General features: G+C 25.5%; 1 protein-coding gene across 1 annotated transcript; it reads left to right on the plus strand.

Annotated features, from left to right (window-relative positions):
* The first annotated feature begins 356 nt into the window (after positions 1-356).
* On the plus strand, positions 357-24,462 carry LOC127290283 (mothers against decapentaplegic homolog 3). Its single transcript, XM_051318766.1, has 6 exons — positions 357-1,096; positions 14,983-15,191; positions 15,802-16,004; positions 17,398-17,621; positions 17,839-18,152; positions 20,326-24,462. The coding sequence occupies exons 1-6, from the start codon at positions 894-896 to the stop codon at positions 20,592-20,594; spliced, it is 1,422 nt and encodes a 473-aa protein (XP_051174723.1). The 5' UTR covers positions 357-893; the 3' UTR covers positions 20,595-24,462.
* The last annotated feature ends 788 nt before the right edge of the window (positions 24,463-25,250 follow it).

Below are 25,250 nucleotides of genomic sequence, written 5' to 3' on the forward strand. Positions count from 1 at the left end.
GTAGCCATATTACATTAATTTCTCCTGTATTTTAATTTACAGTTGATTTGATTAGTCAATTGATACTTATTTGTCCAGTATTGTAAACTTGTCCACCAATCATGAATTAAATATTTTTTCTATTGTAATCAATTTTCTTAATTAATTTTGTATATTTGTAAAAATAATCAAAAGAAAAGTTTCAATTTTATATAAATAGATTTGTAAAGATTAAAGTAATTTTTTTTTTTTATGTATATTACGTAAAAGAACAATTATTTTTGATTTCAATTTTGAATCTCCCGCCATACTCGTGGCTCCCTCATATTTATCAAATTCCGTCTATGTAAATGCACCTTTAATCTGTCAATTGTCTATTTGTTGTGTTTTTAATTTGATTTCCCGAAAATTTCTAAATTAACATTCCATTAAAAAGTTTTAATTGAAAATTGATAATAAATGTTTTAGTGACAAAAAAAATTTGTTTGAAACATGTAAAATAGTTGAAATTTAATTTTGAGGTTAAGGATTCCTTACCTATATTAGAGATCTTTTTACCACTATTAACACAAAAATACATAATGTGAATATATTTATAAAAAAAAGTTAATTATCATTTCTTGAAAAGGGAAAAAAAAAAAAAGATTTTCTGGGGGTGTCGAAAATTGGCGGAGAGTACCGAATGCGGTCGATGAAACGCGAAAGGTCAGGGAACAATATGGCTGATGTGCAAAGTTTTTGCTCACCGTGTAAGGAATTCGCGTCATTTTGACGGTTGAAATCAAAGTGATAGACCTGTCAGTGGTGACTGTTAAAGGATAACGTAAGTGTTGTGAGAGGTCGAAGAGGCGCGTTTAATTACGCGATTCGTTAGGGCGGCCCAATGCGGGTCGCAAGAGTTTCGCCGAGTGCAAATGATGACTTCGATGCTGTCCAGCTTTAATCCACCTATTGTGAAGCGGCTGCTGGGCTGGAAGAAAGCCGAGGGCGAGGACAAATGGAGCGAGAAGGCCGTTAAGAGCCTCGTGAAGAAGCTCAAAAAGTCAGCTGGTCTCGAGGAACTCGAGAAGGCTATCACCACACAAAGTTGCAACACCAAGTGCATCACTATACCAAGGTAAAATAAATCTCCCGTTCTTGCATCTACAAGTGCATATGTTCATTTGCATATTGTATATTTACACTAAAAGTGCGGACAATGATTCATTTTATTGATAAAAGAAACAAACTTTCATTTAAACTGTATAGTTCTTTTTTTTGTATTTCGAATATTAGTCATTTTCTTTAAAAAATAGTAACATTTTTCAAACACATGAATTATAAATACACAATTAAGTTTTTTGTATTGTGATTTAATTTAAAAAAAATTTTTCTAGAATCAAAAATACTGATTCCATTCAGCTCTTCTTTGTAAATAAATATAGTTGAAAAGAAAGACAGTAAACTTTTGAACTTTGTAGTTATATATTTATGTGTTGTGTTAATTAAACTTCCTTAAACTATTAATTATTACATTTTTTATTTAATAATTGAATGCTAATTTAACGTAACTTGATTTTTGATTAAATCATAGTTTGAAAATTGTCAATTTTAAAGGTTATTTTGATTTTCAATTTTTAATTAAAAAATTTCAATTGTCACAATGTTGTAAATTAAGTGTTGTTATTTATTTTTTTATTTTTATAAGACATGAGAAAAGTGTATTTTGTTTAATTTTCTGTGATATAGATTATTTTTGTAACAATCAAAATATCTGCTTTTTAATTTAGATATTTTGTATAGTGTGATTATATAATATTAAAAGTGATGTTATCGGAACTGTTATCACTTTTTTTTTAAAAAAAAAAAGATTATTTTGAATTAACAGCAAATTTAATTTGTATAACTTTATATATATATATATATATATATATATATATCTCAACGAATTAAATTTGCTTCACATGGTTATTTGTGAATAATTTTTTTTTCATTTTTAAAACAATTATTGTTTAAAAGTTCTTTTACTTTTTAAAATGTATTTAATTGGGTCATTAATTTTCGGCTCCACTAGCATTATTGCTGTAGTGTCCCCCCTTTATATCAAGTCACTTATATAGTCTTCATTTAATTGAGGACAGTTAAAAGTTCGCCAAAAATGTTAAACAAGTCTTTGATAAACAAGATACATTTAACAATAACTTTTCAAATTTACTAATTTTCAACTTTTTCGATATTACGAAAGTTTAGGGAAAAAAATAAATTTTTGAAAAAAAAAAAAATTAAAATTTAATAATTTCTTTTAGTGTGATTGGATTAAAAGAAAAAAAAATTGTGTTCATATATGAACGGTCAGAATATTTTTAATCAATTTTCAAAAGTCAGTGATGGCAATATGAATAATTTAGTTTTATTTAGATGAGAGGAATAAAGTGTAAATTCCGGAACGTCAAAAAGAAAGGGAAAAGGTTTTGGATTTCATTTGTATGAACCAGAGTAGGTAAATTTAACATCGCGATATAACTTAGGTATGCACCATGCAAAGCGCGTTGAACTCTCATTAACGCTCTATGGGATCCTATATTTTGCATAATGTACATATCCGGTACAGTTTACTCTCGCGAATATTTACGAGAATACATTTTTCATATATATTCTCTTTGATCGTATATTTTATTATCAAAAGTTCTCTTCCTGTGATTTATGAATTTGTTTAAAAAAATTTTTAATTATCAATTTCGCTTCTTTTTTTTTGATGATATTTGAAAGAAAATAAATTGGTAAATTGAAAGCTCTCTTTTGGTATATGAAGATGACGGGTATGTTTATATTATCTTAAAAAGATTACTCTGTAATGTGTCTGCAAATCAATCGACCTCGTACATTAACAATTGTTTAGTCTATATACAAAATTATTTCCTCAATTATCATTATCCCTCTAACGAGTTAAAATTTTTCGCAATTTTTGCAAAAAAATAATTTTTAATATAATGACAATAACTTTTTTGTTAACATAATTTTCTTTTTTTCATTCAGTGAAATTTTCATTTAAAATTATTATTTATTAACTTATTTTTCAATAAACAGAAATTATATCACTGCTCCATTTTTGCTGTTCAGTTCAATATATATATAATGTTTTCATGATTTGATATGATTGATACAATGCATGATTAACTTTGATAGTGACACGTGCACAAGTTATTATGCGTTAAATTATCAAATACGTATTGCTAAATTTGCTTTTTTTAAAAGTAAAATTTAAATAACTAATTTGTCGAATCTTACATGAAAAAAAAATTAATAAGATCACTAGAAAAAAATGAGCCAAAAGTTTTGAACGTTCAAATGAACAAAATATTTTTTGCAATCTATAAATTAGTAGAAATTATAATGTCAATGTAAAATAAAACAGTAAATTAAACAAATATTAAATTAATAACTTCTTTTTAGATATTTAAAACAATATTTTGTAATAAAATTCGTACTTAAAGAAGTTACAAAAAAAAAAATTTGTTCATTTGAACGTTCATAACTTTTGGCTCATAGAAAAAAATTTATTTCATTTGAATTTATCGTGCCGAAATTACAATTAATAATACAAACTAAAAGAATTTTATTAATTGAAGAAAATTTGTTTTCCTTTTAAATTTCTTATGTAAAAAAATTACGAAATTATCTTCGCATATATATATATATGATGTATTCCGATTTTTTTTGCTTTTAGTACTAATTGAGAGTAGCTTCCATGAATTTTTTCAAATTTTTTTAGCAAGCCGTTTTTGAGTTATGGAATTTTGAAAATTGGAGAATTTTCATGACTTTTAATTTTTGAATGCTTATAACTTCCTTAAAAATGCATCAATTTTAAAAGTCTTTTTTTCAAAATGTTTATTTTTAAACGTACGTTTCAAAAAAAAAAGAAATTTTTTTTTTATACGATATTACTATCAAATTTTTGAGTTTTAATGATAAAAAGTCATTTTTCTCATTTGACGTACTGATTGATTTTTTTCAAAATTTTTTCAAAAAAACTACTTCTTTTTACGAAACTTTTAAGCCTAGTCCGATAATGGGCAAACAATTTTTACAATATTTTCGGAATTTTTCAAAAATTTTTGAATTTTCAATTTTTTAAAAAATATTTTTGGTGTTTTTTTATACTACGTACTTTTATGTATTTTGATGCGCTGATTACGGAAATCATAGTGACAATACCCAAAAATTTGATTTTTATGGAGAAAACCATAAAAAAAAGTCCCAAAATTTATGGTTTTTTTTCGTTTATTAGGTAAAATATGCAAAATTAAAAAAATATGTTCAAACAAAAGTTATAGATCTTATTAAAATACATTTTTTATAACTGATGCATCTTTTTTAATTTTGCATATTTTACCGAATAAACGAAAAAAAACCATAAATTTTAGGACTTTTTTTATGGTTTTCACCATAAAAATCAAATTTTTGGGTATTGTCACTATGATTTTCGTAATCAGCGCATTAAAATACATAAAAGTACATAGTATAAAACAAAATCAAAAATATTTTTAAAAAATTCAAGAATTTTTGAAAAATTCCGAAAATATTGTAAAAATTGTTTGCCCATTATCGGCTTCATGGAAGCTAGTCTCAATTAGTACTAAAAGAAAAAAAAATCTCAAAAAAATCGGAGATGCAATTGCAGATGGACTTACACTTTGGCGTGGAATACATCATATATATTTACCATTGAAGTGCTGTGTTTTACTTTAAACTTGTTTGATAGGTTTAGAGCGTGCAGTGGCATTTGACCTACCCCAATGAAAGTTTTGAATATAAAGGGTTGGTTGGCATTAGATGAACAAGAAGAAGGGGCAGCGAACTTATGTCGGTGGACGACCGGGCGGGGTTGCCCCTTTTTAACGAAAATCACGTGCGCGCATGTTTGTGCCTATCACTTCATATACAAAGTAAATTGTATTACTTGCTAGGTGTATATATATACATGCACAAAGGCATATATCGAGATCATATCAGTATGTATATATAAGGCACACAGCTCGCACGCGGCCTGACATGCCGCAACAAACATGGCTCTCTGATATATATTCTAAACGAGAATCGATTGCTGCTCTTGTACACACCTCACAATAATAAATATTGATTTATTAATAGCGTATTTTTAAAATTATCGTTTATTTCGTTTTCTTTTTTTTTTTAATATGTAATTTATGGTTTTTTCAATTTTTCTCCATAATTAGAATCTAAATTCAAATTGCACTGCGCAGGGAAGAAGTTTATTGTAATATTAACTTTATTAATCTACTTTTTTAAAAAAAATGTTTTTGTTATTAGCCGATTTTTTTTTCAATCTATAAATTATTAAAAATTATGATGACTATGTTAAATAAAACAGTAAATTAAATAATTATTAAATTAATAACTTCTTTTTAGATATTTTGAACAATATTTTGTAATAAAATTCGTACTTAAAGAAGTTGAAAAAAAATTTCGTTCATATGAACGTTCAAAACTTTTAGCTCATTTTTTGTTGATAAACGTTGCGTACTTTATTTTTGTATATTAATAATGAAACTGAAGTTACCAACGTTGATTTAACGAAAAAATAAAATTTAAGGATTCTAATTCACATCAATGAAATTTGATTATTTTCAACCCTCTGAAACCTGAAATAAAAAACAATAAATGTTCAGTTCATGACCATTTAGCTTCCTCATCATGATACACTTATATTCAAGATTAAAAGAAGGATTACAACTAAAATAGCGATTAATTTTACAAATATTGGTAAAATATAAACTTTATATACATCAATTGATTCGTTTTCATGCCAGGAATACGGTTTTGACAAAATTTATTAAAAATTTTCATAAAAAAAAAGTTATTTTTAAAAATACGAAAAAATTTTTTTTTTCAAAAATTAAAAAATGTTATAATTTATAGATTTTAAGTAAAATATAAACTTTATATAGATTAATCAATTTGTTTTAATGCGAGAAATCAGTTTTTTGGATAAAAAAAATTATATTTACAGTGTAAAAAAATTTTTGGTTAAAAAATGTATTTTCGAATTTTTAAAAAAGTGACATAAAAAAAAATTATGTGGATATTTTTGGAAATCCTTGTGTCTGATTTTAGGTATTGATGACTGTAGTAAGCCTATAAAATTTCAGGACAATCCATCGAAGTGTATTAGAGATAATTTGTACAAAAGATTTTGTGACATACACACACATACATCCGGACATTTTTTTAAAACTTCAAATATATGCATTCTAGATAAAAATAAGCCCATATAACCAATTTTTAAAAAATTGAAAATCGTCACGAATACAAAGCTTCCTCGTGAGGAGAGGATAATTTTCCGAAAATTTTGAAATTTCACCTCCATGAAGTTGGCTTCGACGCTCAGAGGCGAAAATTGTTTTTCGTAGAATCAAAAATTTCAAATTACTTTTTTTTTAATTTTTCAATCCAAATAATACCTTGAAAAATACTTCTTAAGAAATTGTGTGAACCCTAAACCTTTTTAAAAAATGTTTTGATATTTTTGGTCCCATGAAAAATAATTTTTTTCACGCCAACTTCATGGAGATGAAATTTCAAGTAATTTTCATATTTCCTCTCCTCGGAAGCAATTTTTCTCGTTTTTAATAATTATTTGTTTCAATGCTAGAAGCATTTTAAAAAACAGAAAAATTGCATCCGAGGCGGGGAAAACAATATTTATCATTGTTTTGTCACGGATTTTTCGAAAATCACGAAATTTCAAGAAAATTATTAATTCCTCGACTCGGAAGCAATTTTTCTCGTTTAATAATTATTTATTTCAATGCTAGAAGCCTTCTGAAAAATAGAAAAATTGCTTCCAAGTCGGGGAAAGCAGTGATTTTGAATTTTTTGTCACGGATTTTTTTTTCCAAAATCCCGAAATTTCAAGTAATATGCTTTGAAAGCAATTTTTTGCGTTTGATAATTATTTATTTCAATGCTGGAAGCCTCTTAAAAAACAGAAAAATTGCTTCCAACTCGGGGAAAACAGTGATTTTGATTTTTTTCTCACAGATTTTCCGAAAATACCGAAATTTCAAAAAAATTTCTATTTCCCCGACTTGGAAGCAAATTTTCTTTTCTTTAAAAGGCTTTTAGCATTGAAATAAATAATTATTAAACGAGAAAAATTGCTTCCGAGGCGAGGAAATAGTAATTTTCTTGAAATTTCGAGATTTTCGAAAAATCCGTGACAAAACAATGATAAACATTGTTTTTTTTTTTATTTCAGGTTTCAGAGGGTTGAAAATAATCAAATTTTATTGATGGGAATTAGAATCCTTAAATTTTATTTTTTCGTTGAATAGTAACTTTAGTTTCATTGATATTATTGGTATATGTTTAAAATAGAAATAGATGTTTATAGAAAATTCTATTTGTTGGTAATTTCGTTCATTAAGCGATGTTTTACAAGTTCTGACCGTTCAATTGAAGATAAAATTTTTTATTATGTCTAAAAATAATTATTTTTAAAATTTTTCCTCTTATTTTCATTTTTTTTCCTCTTTTTTCAATTTTTCTTTCTTTCATTTGTCTTTTTCTGGTGATTCATGTTTTTTGCAAAAAGTATTTTATAAATTGATAAGGAATCGAAAATGTAATAGATTGATCGAAATAGGAATTTGAAAAGTTGAATTGAAAGAGAAATAGAGTAAATTGGACGATTTTTTTTTCTTTTTTTTTTTATTCAAGAGCACTTTCTTGTAAAGTGGAAAATGTTGGATGTCGTCTGGAAGCAATTTTCGGAATTGATGTAATAAGATCTGGAAAGTTTACTTTTACAGAATCGACTTTAATTCCAAAAGTGGAACGGAATCTAATGTAAAATAATGATGCAAGTTTGTCATTTTAAATTATTATTACTTTCTCATTATTTATGTGTTAAAAAAAATTACACATTATATAGACGATACTGAAGTATGCAATGTTTATGATAAAGGATTAGAAATTAATTTTTATTTAACAGAAAAAATTGTAAAATTGTTTTACCTAAAAAAATATTTTTTATAATTTGTTGTTTAATAAAAACTATAAGAAATATTTTTCAGGCAAAAAATTATATAGAATTTTTCATTTTAAAAAAATTATTTCTTTAAAAATCGTTTATCATAAACGTTGAATACGAGGGGGAATTTACTAGTTAAAAACGTGTACACTTGACTACCAGTAATACACCTCATATTACCCTTATTACTAAGTATTACACGTTATTACAGAGTATTACACATTATTACAGAGATATTACAGACTTTTTTGCGTTATTACAGTACCGTAATAACGCATTATTACATGGTATTACACGATATTACACAAGTATTACAGGAAGAGTGTACACTTGACTACCTGAGTAAATTCCCCCTCGGTTGAATACTTTAGCATCGATATATATGATGTATTCGACGCCAAAGTGTAAGTCCATCTGCAATTGCATTTCCGATATTTTTGAGATTTGTTTTTCTTTTAGTACTAATTGAGACTAGCTTCCATGAATTTTTTCAAATTATTTTAGCAAGCCGTTTTCGAGTTATGGAATTTTGAAAATTGGAGAATTTTCATGACTTTTAATTTTTGAATGCTTATAACTTCCTTAAAAATGCATCAATTTTAAAAGTCTCTTTTTCAAAATGTGTGTTTTTAAACGTACTTTTCAACAAAAAAATCGAATTTTTTTTTCAAACGATATTACTATCAAATTTTTGAGTTTTAATGATAAAAAGTCATTTTTCTCATTTGACGTACTGTTCGATTTTTTTCAAAATTTTTTCAAAAAAACTACTTCTTTTTACGAAACTTTTAAGCCTAGCCCGATAATGGACAAACAATTTTTACAATATTTTCGAAATTTTTCAAAAATTTTTGAATTTTTTTAAAAATATTTTTGGTGTTTTTTTTATACTACGTACTTTTATGTATTTTGATGACCTGATTACGAAAATCATAGTGACAATACCCAAAAATTTAATTTTTATGGTGAAAACCATAAAAAAGTCCCAAAATTTATGTTTTTTTTTCGTTTATTAGGTAAAATATGCATAATTAAAAAAATATGTTCAAACAAAAGTTATAGATCTTAGTAAAATACATTTTTTATAACTGATGCATCTTTTTTAATTTTGCATATTTTACCGAATAAACGAAAAAAAACCATAAATTTTGGGACTTTTTTTATGGTTTTCACCATAAAAATCTAATTTTTGGGTATTGTTACTATGATTTTCGTAATCAGGGCATCAAAATACATAAAATTACGTAGTATAAAAAAACACCAAAAATATTTTTAAAAAAATTTTTGAAAAATTCCGAAAATATTGTAAAAATTTTTTGTTCATTATCGGACTAGGCTTAAAAGTTTCGTAAAAAGAAGTAGTTTTTTTGAAAAAATTTTGAAAAAAATCGAACAGTACGTCAAATGAGAAAAATGACTTTTTATCATTAAAACTCAAAAATTTAATAGTAATATCGTTTTAAAAAAAATTTCGATTTTTTTTTGAATAGTACGTTTAAAAACACACATTTTGAAAAAGAGACTTTTAAAATTGATGCATTTTTAAGGAAGTTATAAGCATTCAAAAATTAAAAGTCATGAAAATTCTCCAATTTTCAAAATTTCATAACTCAAAAACGGCTTGCTAAAAGAATTTGAAAAAATTCATGGAAGGTAGTCTCAATTAGTACTAAAAGAAAAAAAAATCTCAAAAATATCGGAGATGCAATTGCAGATGGACTTACAGTTTGGCGTGGAATACATCATAATATGTAAGTTAATTTCACCCAACATAAGGGGAAAGGGAAAATGAATTTAGATATCCGTTCAGATGAAGCGAATTCTTTAAAACTTTTCCACCCACACACACACACACAAAAAAAAAGCGGAAAAACGTTGGATTATTTTTAATGTCAAGACTTTTTAATTATTCACCTCGACCTTTAAGAAAGTCACATTCAAAGAAAAAGGATACTTTTAAACTTTATTAAATGTGTTTTTTTTTCTTATTTATTTTTTATCCTATTTATTAATTATTAATTAAATAAAATATTAACGATTGACAAAAAAATAAAATTTTTTAAAAATTTGGATGTTTTAAAATTAATATTATTTGATTCTTGAAAATGACCAGTTTTTTTTTAATTTGAACAATGAGGAAAAAAACTGTTTATAGAATTTTAGAATTGCATTTAGGGTTTATATTCTTTTATATAATTTTTTTTTTTCTTGAATCATTTTGGTATTCTTATCCGAGTATATCTATTAGTAATAGGCTGTTGTCCTCGAATGTATGTTGTCTCACGCATAATGATAAATTCTGCAAAAAAAAAAAGATAAATTTCTATGCATTCAGTGTGCAAAATGAATATTTTACCGCTTGGTAACGGCTTTTTGTGTATATAGTTCTCGTTTATTTTATTTTTTACAAGGTTAAGCTTGCAACTGAAAAATGCTTCAAATGTATGATTTTTTTTACAATTTTTGCATAATTTCTATCTTTAAAAAAAAGGAGTAAAACTTGTTTTTCTTACAGCATATGTTTCGGTGAACCTTTAAAAAAAATTTTTTTGTACACTCGCTGTTATTAAGTAAACGGATTATGAACTCAGAATGTTGCTTAAATTATGTAACACACACAGTACAGTGTCATTGCGATTGTAATTAAGAGAGTACACGAGAAAGATCCAAGGCTGCTGAGACAAGCGTTAATGAAAATGCCGTACATAGTTCCATGAAGCTTTGCAAATACAACATGTAACATCGACATAAATTAATCACTATGAAACAAGAATGTAACGATGCTATTTATATTTATATTTATTTTTTTTTATGTCAATTTCCATATTATTATTCATCGTTTGTAGAAGAAGTGAAAGTCGCAAATGATTCTGGATATTGTAGAGGTTAAATAATAATAATTATTATTGTTGAATAATTAAATATTAGTTTTAATTTTTAGATTGAGAATTATTTTTCTTCTTTATGATGAGATTTATATAGGTGGCAGTGCCTGTCCTTCGATCTCGATCGATTACGAAACCGAGGCTCGATCTCTTGTCAAGTTAGAGATGCATATGTATGCCCACACGTTTCCAGTTACCTGATGGTCGAATGTGCGGTAACCGTGAATTAAATTGCGGAAATCGCTTTTAAAAAAGCCTGTAATGCAGATAATCATTGATGAGTAAATCATGGACACACGCAAGGCTAGTAACAAACACTATGTATGTACTCTCATAGTGCGCTTTGAGAAATTTTAGTGTTTCCTTTCTCACATAAAAGAAAAAAAAATTGCTGTATCTTCATTCCACACAATATTTCAAATATAAAAATATTGCTGTGGATTTCTTTATCTCTCTCTCTCTTCACCTCGTGTCGTGAAAATTTTCTCTAAAAGTGCTTTTTGACGTTGTATGGCTTTTCTATTATTAGTGCTTTTCTGTGAAACATAAACTGTTTAAAAACATTTTTATCGATGATGGCTAGAGGAAGAAATATAAAAATGAGATAAATGTGCTTTATTGGTGAAAATTGTAATTAGGTGCAAGTGTTTATTTGAAAGTTTAATGGAATCAAGGAATGAATTATTTAAATGCACTAATGGGCAATTTTCTTCAGCAATGAAAGTATGTCTGACATATGATCTAGATTTTATATGATAGAGTTGTAACGTGAAATCTTGGCGCCTCGACACTTTCTTAATTACAATAGCTCTAAAGAGTGTGTGTCATGAAAATTTCTTGTTATGATGCATATTATTTATTATCAACCATATATATGTGACATCAAGTTAGTTATATAAAAATCAAGTTAGTATTAAAAACTAGAAGTTGACTTTTATGAAAATTTATTACTTTAGTTCAATGGTAGATAATTCCAAGTACTTATATTTTGAGAACAAATATATATATAAATATATATATGAAAAACAAGATTATAAGAAAGAATTGGCCGAATAATCTGCACAAAAGTTAATTCCATATTTTGGTATTTTTTAATTGAAATATAATATTTTTTAAAAAGTGTTTCAATGAAATTGTGAGCAATTTTATTTTTGTTACTTTGAACAATTAAAAGTTTCTATTGGATAAAGATTAAAAATTTTTGACATGTAAAAAACGATTCCGATAATAAGCTAAAAATTTATTTATCATTTTTTAATTTCGGAAATTTTCAATCACTAGCGAAAGGGAATTTTTAATGGCAAAAATAAAATTGTTCACACTTTCACTAAAACACTTATTAATTATTATAAACAAGGTTGCCACAAGTGCCTGGAAAATCTCAATTTAAGATAAATGGTTAAAATTAAAAATTAAACGATGTTGAAGTACGCAACGTTTATGGTCAACGATTAGAAATCAATTTTTATTTAACACGGAAAATTATAAAATTGTTTACCTACCTAAAAAAATATTTTTTTTTATAATTTATTGATTAATAAAAACTGCAAGAAATATTTTTTTAGGCAAAAAATTATAGAATTTTTCATTTTAAAAAATTATTTTTTTTTTAAATCGTTTATTCTAAACGTTGCGTACTTCAGTTTCGTAAAATTAAGAGGAAAAATTCAAATCCAAAGAATTAAATGTGATGTAAAAAAAATTTTTCATCGTTAAAATTCACTCGAATTCATACAATAATTATCTTACTAAATTTTTGAAAATGTATCAAAATAATTGAATTTTTGAAAATTAATAGGTTCTATTTTTAAAATAATTGAATTTCAGGCGATTTTAAATTGAAATTTTTTGTCCTGAATTTTTTTAATAAAATATAAATTTCTGACAATAATTTAATTATAGAAAATTTTTTATTACAAACATTTTTAAATAATTAAATTTTTGAAATACTATTAAAATTATTAATCATTATTGATTTACCTCCTAATAATTTTAGATGAATTTTTTAAATACTTAAATTTTTGAATAGTTTTTACAAATTTTTAATACATAATAATTTTTGAGTTTTGGAGAATTTTTAATTAAATTTTTTTTACAAATAATTGAAATTTCAATGAATTTTTGTTAAAATTTGTTTAATTAATTAAAATTTCAAAGTTTAGTAGTTAAATTTTTTGTTAATAATTAAATTTTAAAAGATCTTTAATTGACAATTTTGGAAAATATTTAAAAACATAAAAAACTTTATTGGATAGGTACAAATTTTTTATTTAAAAATTTAATTTCGTGATTTAGAAATAATTGTTATCTCGTTATATGCGTTAAAAAACAATAATTTTAATTTGTTAATTCCTTAAATTATTAAAATTTATTAAAATTTTTGAATAATAACAATATTGAAAGAATTGCAGTTTAAAAGTTTTGACTTTTTTTTCTATATTTTTAGAAGATTTTAAACTAAAAATTTCCAAAATAATTTAATTATCGAAAAATTTTTTAAAAATTATGAAATAATTACATTTTTTTAAAAATAATAATAAAAGAATTATAAGTAATTAAAATTTGGTAAAATTTGATTGGAAGCTTTGAAAATAATTGAATTTTTAAAAAGAATTTCATTAAAACTTTTGAAAATAAATTAAATAAATAGAGTAAATAATTTTTTTTAAGAATTTGAATTGTTCTTTATCACAATGTTTGTTTGGCATACCTAATTTTCATTTATCACAATTTTTTGAAATAGAATTCACATTTGATAGAAACGAAGAAAATTCGAAAATGTCATGGAAAATTATAAAGAAATTTTTATTGCAACCCTGATAAATTGATGTTTGATTTACAGAAAATAAGAAAATATAGAGTTGGACTAATTTTTGATTTGTCTGGTTTATTCCATAGCCTTATGAACTGAATTTCGACTTTACCAATTTTTTCTTTGCTTTTTATATTAATTTAATTAATTAATTATATTAAAACGACAATTCACAGTTGTTGTACAGTAATAGAAATTGCATTTCGTTAACTGTAGAAAATTCGTTAAATTGTTAAAACAACAACAACAACAACAGGTTTCAAGCAAAAATAAAATATGTAACGTGATTGTATAACGGCACTCAAGACAGCAGCATCTCTTTTAGATGACAAAGATGAGATCATTTCTTTTATGCACTTTCTCTCAACTGAACTGATGTTGAGCTACTGCTACTATTCCATTAGTATATATATAGTATTATTATTAACGATGAGAGAGATATTTGAAGTCTCTTTAAGAAAAGAAAGATGGGTTCTTTGAATTTGCACTATAGAGCAGAGTATATAGAGAATCGCATTACTTGAACCAGCATCTTTTTAAAAGAAAATCTTCACTTTATCTTTAAGTCAATATTCAGTATGGATCTTCGAACAAGAACAATAACGTTTTCCCCTGATGGGATTTAAAATCGTTTACAGAATTCAGTGAAGCGTTTAAACGTGAATTTACTTTCTTTCTCACAAAAATATAAATTCTATTTAGTAATTTTTTTTGTATTAAATTTATATTTTATTAGATGCTAAATATCAGACAATTGATAGATGTTTTCAAACATTTAATAAATTATTATTATTCAATAATATAATGAAAAGTGAATTAATAAAAAGTAAATAAATAATATTAAAATTAAATATTTATTATAATTTACTGAAATAGAAAAATAGTTTCTAATTTTATCTTTGATGTATTACATCGTTTGTTTACGAAATAAATTACCTTTTAATTAATCCTTATTGTGAAAGAATAAATTATGTAATATATTCCATTATTTGTCTTGATATTTGGATACTAATTAGTTTACTATGTGAAGAGAAAAAAAAAATTACTACATGAAGAATAAATATCATGTGAAAAAGAAACTACCATGGGAAACTAAATTTAGAAAAGTAAAATTAAATTTAAAATAATTATTAAGTTTTTAGATTACAGTTATTTTAATATAATTTTAGTACATATGAAATTGTTTTTTTTTCAAATAGAAAACATATTTTAATTAGTGTAAGAAATTTTGAATTTGAATTTTAAAAAACGAATTTTAATTTTTATTGCAGGCCAAGCCCAGGTGGCGTCGGTGACAACGGTGTTCAGGGTGTGCGAGGCAAAGGTTTACCACACGTGATTTATTGTCGTCTGTGGCGTTGGCCGGATTTACAGTCGCATCACGAGCTCAGGGCCATTGAACACTGCGAATACGCCTTTACGCAAAAGAGAGACGAAGTCTGCGTAAACCCTTATCACTATCAGCGCATTCAAACGCCAGGTACACAAGAGAGCAGAGATATGATAAATGTTGAAGACTTAACACTATTGAGAGTGAGAGAGAGAGAGAGAGAAAGAGATGAGAGCGCGGTGCAAAGAAAAATAAATCCTTGACCTTCGTTGCCTAAGTCCCACTTTACTGAGAGCTCAATGTATAACTTGCATTTTGAAACGGCGCGTTCCACTTTGCCTATGTGGTCGAAGCATTCTGTCAGAACGATGCATTTAACATGAAGCTCTTGGTAATATTGCACACGTATTTATAAACCAGTTATGGACATTGTTTGTGAATCATTATTACAATTTATTTGTTTATTTTCTTCAATGTGTAAAGAAAAAAAAAAAAAAAGAAAGAACTGATTCACTTTGTTGTAAATCATGTCCGTAGATTAAGGTGAAGTATTTTCTATATTAGAATCATTCTTTTATTTTTTTATTCCAATTATCATTTTCTCCTTTTTTTTCTTCATTTAATTCTTTTTTTTCCTATGAATTATTGATATTTAGTATAGAAAGAGGAAAAAAAACAACACGTTCCTCTCGCGTGCTTGATAGTAAGATAAGAATAAAACAGGAAACTGGGTGTTAATTTGTAATTTATGTTATTACAGTTTTACCAGCCATTTTGGTCCCAAGGCATAATCTTTCTGGGGAGGAATCTGTTCTCTATAATACCTCACTTGAGGAGCTAAGCGTGAGTGTGCCGGAGAATACTAGCTTTCACGCAACACTAAATCATCAGCATCACAATCAACAGGGAATCCCTCAATCCCCACAACAGCAACAACCAAATAATCCATACCAAGGAATGCAGGTACTTTTGTTGATCACTTTTTTCCTTGAGTAGTCGATTCTTTAATGTTGATAATTTTATAAATTTTTATTAAAAAAAAAAAAAAAAAAAAAAAAAAAAAATAGTACTGAAAAGTACTGAAATATATTTTTAAAAACATGGAAAAAATCTATTATTACTTTATTTAAATATTAAAAAAACAAGCTTTCTACAGAAGCTGAAAATCATGAAAAAGTTCTGGAATTTTTAAAGTTTTTCAAAAATTTTCTAGTACAAATAATTTTTTAGACTAAAAAAAAAAATGTAAATATAATTATTTTCTGAAAGCTGATGAAATTCTGAAAAAATGGTGTCTAAACGAAAAGATTATGTTCAACACTAAAAAAAAAAAGAATTTAAAATATAATACGCCAATTTTTGCTTTTTACTTAGTTTAAAAACGCATATATTATTTTGACGCAAAATTTTTCATAACAATTGTTATATTATACAATTGGCGATAATATTGTTTTGTAAAATGATTAGAATTCAAAATGTTATTTTGTACAATTGAAAATAACAAATTAATTTATTCTTAAAATTAAAAATATAACAATAGTACAAAATAACATTTTGGATTTTAATATTTTTACAAACTAACATCATTGGTTATACAATATAACAATTGTTACGAAAATTTTTGTGCTAAAATAAAATAAAATAAAATAAATAAATATAAAAATAAAATAATATAAATAATATAAATATATAAATAAATATATATATTTATATATTTATATTAAAGCAAAATTAACATAATGAGAAATAAATAATATCTCTTTACGTAAACGTTCATTTTCCTAATTTCATGATTGAAATTCTATTTTAACTTAATTTTGCATTCATCAATTTTCCAACACTCTGATTTGCAATTACATACAAAATTATTTCTTTAAAAATCGTTTATATAAACGTTGCGCACTTCAGCTTCGTATTACAAATGAATTTATATAATTTTGAAAAGACAATTATTATTAACCACAATCGATTCGTAACAGAAGTTTTCTTTATTAATATATGACAAAAATATATATCCCTTCTCATTCTCAAGAAAACCCAACGTATTTATAATAATTTAGAACTTCTGTAAACGCAGTCGTTGATAAGCTTCCATGAAAAGCTTTTGAATACTTTAAGATGAAATCTAAATAAATAAAATTAAATATTGAAAAAAATAAAAAAGTACAATATAGTCATAATTTAAATGAAACATTAATTTAAAGTTAATTTACTCATAAATAAAGTAATCCAAATATTAATTTTATTTTACAATTGTTATCAAAATATGTGTTTTTGAAATGTTGATTTAAATTTTTTTTTTTTAATCAATAAATTTAATATTTAAATGTGGAAATTTGAATAATTATTTATTTAGAGCATGCAGGCAACGAGTCCAGCGAGTGTTGGCAGTCTTGGAAGTGTTCAGGGTTCGCCTCACCCTGCTCCAGGTTCGATGGATCCACCGGCAGATACGCCGCCTCCAGGTTACATAAGTGAAGATGGCGATAACATGGATCATAATGATAACATGTCTCTGTCACGTTTATCACCTAGTCCCGTCGATGCCCAACCAGTGATGTACTGTGAACCAGCTTTTTGGTACGTGTAAAAACGATAAAAAAAAAAAAAAAAAAATGTCGAACCTCTAAATATTTCTACTTTAAACATTTATACGAAGCACAAGAACAAAAATTCAAAATGTTTCAAAACAATTTTTATTTTTTAACATTTTTTTTATTTGAAAAAACCACTTTAATAATTAATATGAGGACTCATATTAATATGAGAATTAATTGTTATATTATCTATTTTTTAGGTGTTCCATAAGCTATTATGAATTAAATACACGAGTGGGTGAAACGTTTCATGCTTCTCAACCAAGTATAACTGTGGATGGTTTCACGGACCCAAGTAATTCGGAAAGATTTTGCTTGGGTCTATTGTCAAATGTTAACCGCAACACGGTCGTTGAACAAACTAGACGACACATCGGTAAAGGTGTCAGATTATATTACATTGGCGGAGAAGTTTTTGCCGAATGCCTCTCAGATTCGAGTATCTTCGTTCAAAGTCCCAATTGCAATCAACGTTATGGCTGGCATCCAGCTACTGTCTGCAAAATACCACCTGGTACCAAATTCTATTATTACAATAATCTTTTTGACAATTCCACAATTTTTTTCTTTTTATAATTCATTTTCTCGTAAATTAACAAATTAATTGCACTCAATTCCCTGCCTTTTTCATGTACGTTTGAATCCATATCAATCAAGTTTGATATTAAAATTTCATTATCGTCCTTTGTCATTCTTCACATACTATATTCGAATCAACGAACACCAAGGACGAATTTTTTTTTTTTTATTTTTGTTATCAAATATTCCATGAAAACTTAATTAGTAAGGAAAAAATAGATTTTCTAGAAAAATCTTAAATTATCTTCTACTTTGAAAAAATAGTTATTACAAATTTTGATAGATTCTGCAACTTTGTTATTACACAAAGAATTTAAATCTGAAAAATTTTCGATGTCAAGAAAAATTTTTATTTACAATAATAATCTGGAAAACTATTAATTAACACATATTAAAAAATAGTGATTTTTAAATTAAAAACAATTTTATTATTAAGAAAAATAATGATAGAGATTTTTCTTATTTTATTTCAATTCCGATGCATAAAAATGTTTCTAAAAAAAAAATTTTTAATTTTGATTTTTTCAAAAAATATTTTACGTCCCAATAAATTACAAGTAATAATGCAGCTCAAGTGTTAATTTTTTTTTGAAAATAGAAACAAGAGTATTTCTATAAAACTTTTGTCAATATTTGAATTTCTAAAATATTTAAAACAAAATTTTAATTTTCTTTTACGCTTATTGTTATGTATGTAGGCCATAGAAAAGATTTTTTTTTTATAATTTAACAGAATTTCCATTCAGTTGAATATTTAAATACTTTTTTTTTTCATTTGATCGAAATTACAAATATCCGAAAAAACACCCGCTATAAATATTTCAATTCAAATTTTAAACTTGTCCAATCACATTTTTTTATAATAAAAATTTGATTATTTAATTTTAAAATTTGCGCTGCAATGATCATGAACGGTGTTTATTCAGTTGCAATTTCGTTCAAATGAAAATTCGATGATTTAATGATTTTTTTCGAATAACAGTTTGGACAAATAAAGAATGGATGAGATGACTATTCTGCTATTTCAAAATTCGAATATGTAGAAATGTTGTTAAATAAGAATTCTTTTAAATAAAAATATTCTCTGGGATGAAAATTAGCTGAAATGTAAGTTCTGTTACATTTGAACTCAGTTAAATTGAAATATTGTTAAATGAATATTTTAATGAGTAGAAATTCGATGAAAGAACAATTCTGCTAAATTAAAGTTATTTTTTTTTTAAATTTTGCTAAATATAAATTTTTTTGAATGGAAATTCGAAGAATTTTACATTATTTGAAATAAAAATTCGATGAATCTGCTATTAAAACATTCAGTTAAATATAGAAATTCTGTTAAATATAAATTTAGTTAAATAAAAATTAGATAATTTGGAATTAGAAGTATTCATGCGTTACTAATAAAAAATTAATTTCTGCATTATTTTTGACGATAATATTGTTTTATATAAAATAGTAATGACGAAAAATTTTATTTTTTATTATTAGAATAAATTTCTGAAGAGGGAATCGGTTTATTTATTTTTATCCGGTGAACATTATATACATAGAAGACAATTTTTGTTATTTTATTTAAATTTTATATATCAAAAAATAGAAATGTCCAGTATTCCTAAGTTTTCTATTATTTAAAAGCTATTAAACTTACTGTTAGTGTGTCATAAAAACTTTAAAAATAGGACAATCGATGCATTTTTCAACAATCTATAAATTGGTTATCATGTATAAAAACTTAAATGAAAATTTAATAGCAAAACTTTCTAAAAAGTCATATTTTTCTCAAAAATTTCCATTTCTAAAAAGTTCATAACATTTTAAATATAAGATCATAAAAAGTTTTCAAGTAAGTCAATCGATGCGTTTTTAAAGCGTCTACAATATACAGGGTTACCGCAGGTCAAGGAAGAATCATGGATTTTTAAAAAAAAATTTTACAACTACTGTGTAATAGAGTATTAAAAACATCTGATGTTTTTTTTAAGAAATTTTTTGTGATTTAGAAATTATTAGATACAATCTTAAAATATAGATTCAATTTAAAAAAAAAAAAAAAAAAAAAAAATGAAATCTGTGAATTATAGTTTCAGTATGTTTTTTTTTCATTGCAGGCTGTAATCTGAAAATCTTCAATAATCAAGAGTTTGCTGCTCTACTTTCGCAATCAGTTTCCCAGGGTTTCGAAGCTGTTTATCAACTAACTCGAATGTGCACGATTAGAATGAGTTTTGTAAAGGGTTGGGGTGCTGAATATCGTCGACAAACCGTGACTTCAACGCCTTGCTGGATCGAGCTGCATTTAAACGGACCGCTTCAGTGGCTCGACAGGGTACTCACGCAAATGGGCTCTCCTCGTTTGCCCTGCTCCTCGATGTCTTAAGTATCCTTTATATTCTCAGAGAGAATAAAGTGCGTGTAACACAAAAATTTCTGAGAAACGAAACGATCTCTAGCTCATTGGTCGATTTCCTCTGCCATGGCAAAAAACAGAAAAGTCCTCGTTAATTAACAGGTATAAAGATTCGTACTTTGAGTGACTCAAAGAATACAAAACAATTAATTGCCACACACTACTCTTTCAAAATAATTCATTATTTTCTCGTTATAATGAATTTTAAATTTTACTTATTGAAATTAAATTTCAATTTTTATTCAATTATCCGAATTTCAAATTTGGAAATGGTCTTTTTAATTCGATGAGAAACTAATTATCGCATAATAATGCGTATCATAGAATTGTATCATAGAACACAACGTCAGTCAGGGTGATTTGAAACGATGAGCTGATAAATTTTTAAATCATATAATATAATGCATGTTAAATATATCAGATTACGATGAAAATTAGAATTTTACGTATACACGATATATCAAACTGCGCATTATCGACGTACGGCGCAACGTCGAAACTTGACGGGTCACGCAACAAGAGAACGTTACAAAAAAAAAATTATGATGACCATCAAAATTTAATTTTCCTTTTGTTTCAATAGAAATTATTATTATTATTATTAATATAAGAAACACGATTAACGAAAAAAATTTCCATTTTCTTCGCTTGTCACTCACGTGTGACATATAAGAATTTTACGAAATATTTAAAAGCAATATGAATTTTTATATAGAAAGTATAATATGCTTATTTTTTATCTAAAATGGAATAAGAAAAAAGAAGCAAGTGTTTCTTATTTAAATAATAATAATAATAATAAATCCCAATTAACTAAACGCGTGATATCGTATATTTTTACAAAAGACGGTACAAAAGTACGTCAGTCAATCTTAACGAATTATAAAAAGCAATTATTGTATGCCAATAAAATTTCAGAAGTTAAAAGGGAAAAACAAAAAAAAATGAAGGAACTTCTTTTTTAAAAAGCAAAAAAAAAGAAGATTCATTGCGCATTCAAATGACAAGAATAAGCTAAGGGAAACATTAACAAGTTCTCCAAATTTTTTTGGATGACAGGAAATATCGCTACGTATTATGGTGTCTTATCTTCACTAATAACTATTCTTACTAAATGTATGAATATTTACTTTTTGCTATCGATATGAATGCTACTTACAAGCAAAAACAGACGAACTAATCGAATATCTTATTTAATATCGGCATAAAAGAAAGCAAAAAGTTATATATTATATAAAATATATCGACGATTATTATAAAACGTTGCATATATGATATCGATTTAGAATGTCAAAGGCTAAAAAAAGAAAAGTTTACTTTTTTTTAAAAAACATTTTGAAACAACTTTGAATTTGACTAATTTTTGTTATTTTTTATTTCTTTTTTCCTTTGGTTTATGTCAAGTGAAAATGAAGTATTTGTTTTTATTGATTATCTTTTGTGAGCTGTTAAATATTGTTAATTTTAAAGTAATTTGAAAAGAAATTTTCAATTCACCGGTGATTATATTATTTTAATAATAATTGACTCATTTCCCTGTGAAAAGAATTTATTTTTTAAAACACACATTTTATTTATTGTTTTCTTCTTAAAGCGTGTGTCTCAAAAAGAAAATTCAAGATAAAAAAAAAGATGGGAGCGTATTTCAAAGAATATCATGTTACAATATTTAATAATAAGTATATGAAAAAAAAGTTTTTTAAAAATAGCATTGTCCAAAAAAAAAAGAGAGAAGAAAAATTTTGGAGGTTTACGAATAGCTTTGGAAAATTGTGATTTTCATCTTGAAAAATTTTTTCGATATTTTTTAAGCAGATGATTTTTATAAGTATTTAAAAGGGTGGGGGGGGGGAAAGGAAATTATACAATTAGTTGCCGTCGATATAAAAGAGAATTTTTAAATATCTGACAAGCCCTTTAAAAGTAAATTTTTTTATTTATTATAAAGCATGTTAGAGATTTCTATTTTATTATAAAAGTTTATTATTATATTTATCATTGGATGTCATTTTACGAAGTAAAACAAACTATAATTACGATTAATATTTTTAAATGTTAAAATATCGAATAATTGGTACACTAAGCGTACATTATATTCGAGTATTTATGAATCGCGTGATTTTTTAGGACATGTAGAAAAGATTGAATTTTTAATGATTGAAACTTGTGACTTTGTGTGCCTTTTATTTTATTCTTATTATTATTTTTGTTCATTTGAAGCAACGGTCACGTACTTCTCAAACGTCAAATGTATAGATCATACAAATATACTTTTTAGCTCATTGTCGATGATACGAGGAAATTGAACAAGTGAAAAATAAAGAAAATAATAAAACCCGAAACAGGAATATTTTGCTAATGAAACACAATTTTTTAAAGTCCATAGATTTTATCGATAGAGTGATACAATAACTGCGCATTACGATAATTGTGTTTTCATTTTCTGCATAATACTATATATATATTTCTTTCTCAATCTCGTTTTTACAAAAACAAAACAAATCCTTAGAGTTTGAGCAATTAAAGCGATACTACTTTTTGGATAGAATTCCCGTAGCACGAATAGTTACGATTTTTTTTTTTTTTTTTTTTTAATGCGAGATTACAGTCGTTGATTTATAGCTTTTTACAAAGTTCTATCTTGTCTTCTAGTTTCGTTATAATGTAATATCTGAGATTTTCGAGTACTCGAACGATTTACAGGCTCGATATATGCACAAATTTAAGGTGTCGCTAAAAGAAGAAAAAAAAAGGAAGCAATTTATGAATACTACTCTTGGATGATTTCTTTTTCAAAAAGAAAAATAAACTATTAATATGAAAATTAAAATGATATATTTTATTAACATTTATTATATTGGATAAAAGCGAAAGAAAAAAAAAAGTAACAACTCCCAGAGCAGTATTTAATGTTAAGCATAATGTACATCGGTTTAATTGTTATATGAATTTAATATTAGTGACGAAAACAAAATGTATACGTTTTTATTATTTGATAATCGATATATTTCGTTTTTCTTTTTTTATTTTTTAAATTGCTTACGTTTGAAGAGGAAAAAAGTGTGAAGAAAACTATTGTATGTAATATAAGTGAATCTTATTGGTAAAAATAATTCTCAAGAATTTTGAAAAATTCATGAAAATTGTAATAATCATTTTTTTTTTTTTTTTTTTTTTTTTTTTTTTTTTATAACAATTTCAGTTATTGCAATATTGGAATTATTTTCACCAAAAAGAGAATTTGTATAAAACGATGTTTGTGTAATGAACTTGCCAATTATAGAAATTTTCATCGGCGAATTGGAATTCACTAAGTGGCTCCGTCTGTTTTTTTTTCTTTTCTTCTATAAACAACGTTTGTTTGTTTTTTTTTTTGCAATAATTTTATCATATTCACAAGTCAGTAAGAGAGTGGTGAATGGTGATATTTTGATAAAATTTTGTCTTTTTGTACAAATTGAAAAGAAACAAAAAAAAATTGTTAACGAGATGTTTTTTTTTTTTTTAGTAACATCAATTTTTGATTGTACAAGCTATCAATTTTGCTGGGCAGGGCGTTTTCGTAGGATTAGATGAAAAAAAAAACTTCGCTAAAAACTTTTAGAGTAGCTGCGGGTTGGGCTTGCACGAGATACTCTCGGAAACTTAATGATTTTTTGTTTTGTATTTTTATTTGAAATTAAAGTGATTTCTTAAATAATTTTTTTTTAGAGAAATCACTTTTTGAAAAAAAAAGTCAATCGCTCGTGAAAATCCATCTCAAAATCGTCGGGCAGCTCGAATTCGACTGTGTTTTAATGAATAATAAATAAACAGAAAATAAACAAAAAAAAAAAAATTATCCTATGGAATTGACGCATCGCTCTGTCAAATATTATAATTGTCAGTAGCTTACCTTCGGGCAAACTGCCATTAGAAATACTGTTGCTCGAAATGGAGCAAAACCGATATAATTATTGTTGTACTGGTCGAGCCGATCTTTTTTAATCTACCACTGTAGGCCTCGATTTTTTACAAAAAATAATGCCACTGTGATAAAATACTTGTACTGCTTTTTATAAGCAAACCTTCTTACGTGTATTGTACTAAAAATGTTTAATCTCCTAAGATTCGGTGCACTGCGCAGATATCTCGAAAAAAAACAAAGAAATCCGTACTAAGAAATTAGACGTAATTTTCTCGAATTGAATTTTTTTTTTTTAAATGAACCAAAGGTTCCAGTGCGTTTACTTGCCAAAGCTTTGTATTAGTAATGCGATCATTAATTTTATGGAGGCAACTACAAAAATTCAAAATCTCATGAAGTTGTGTACAAAAAAAAAAAAAAAAAAATTTAGAGATTTATTGTTTGTAAAGTTAGATGATTATTTTGTTATTGGAGAATATTTGAAATAAAATTTTAAAGATAATTTTTAAAAATGAATTTTGAATTACAAATTTTTTTTTAGGTCAGATGCCTTCTTTAAAAATTGTCAATTTATTCTTAAAAAAAAAAAAGAAAAAAGAGAAAAAAGAAAACGAAATTGAAAAATGTGAATCGAGCAGCCCGCCGATCGCGGTGTAATTCAGAATATTATACTACACATTAAGCGAAAAAAAAAGGAATGAGAGTACGAAAGATTAGAT

This window comes from Leptopilina boulardi, unplaced genomic scaffold (assembly GCF_019393585.1).
Source record: "Leptopilina boulardi isolate dan_hultmark-lab unplaced genomic scaffold, ZJU_Lbou_2.1 LbouV2_58, whole genome shotgun sequence".
Classification (NCBI taxonomy): Eukaryota; Metazoa; Arthropoda; class Insecta; order Hymenoptera; family Figitidae; genus Leptopilina; species Leptopilina boulardi.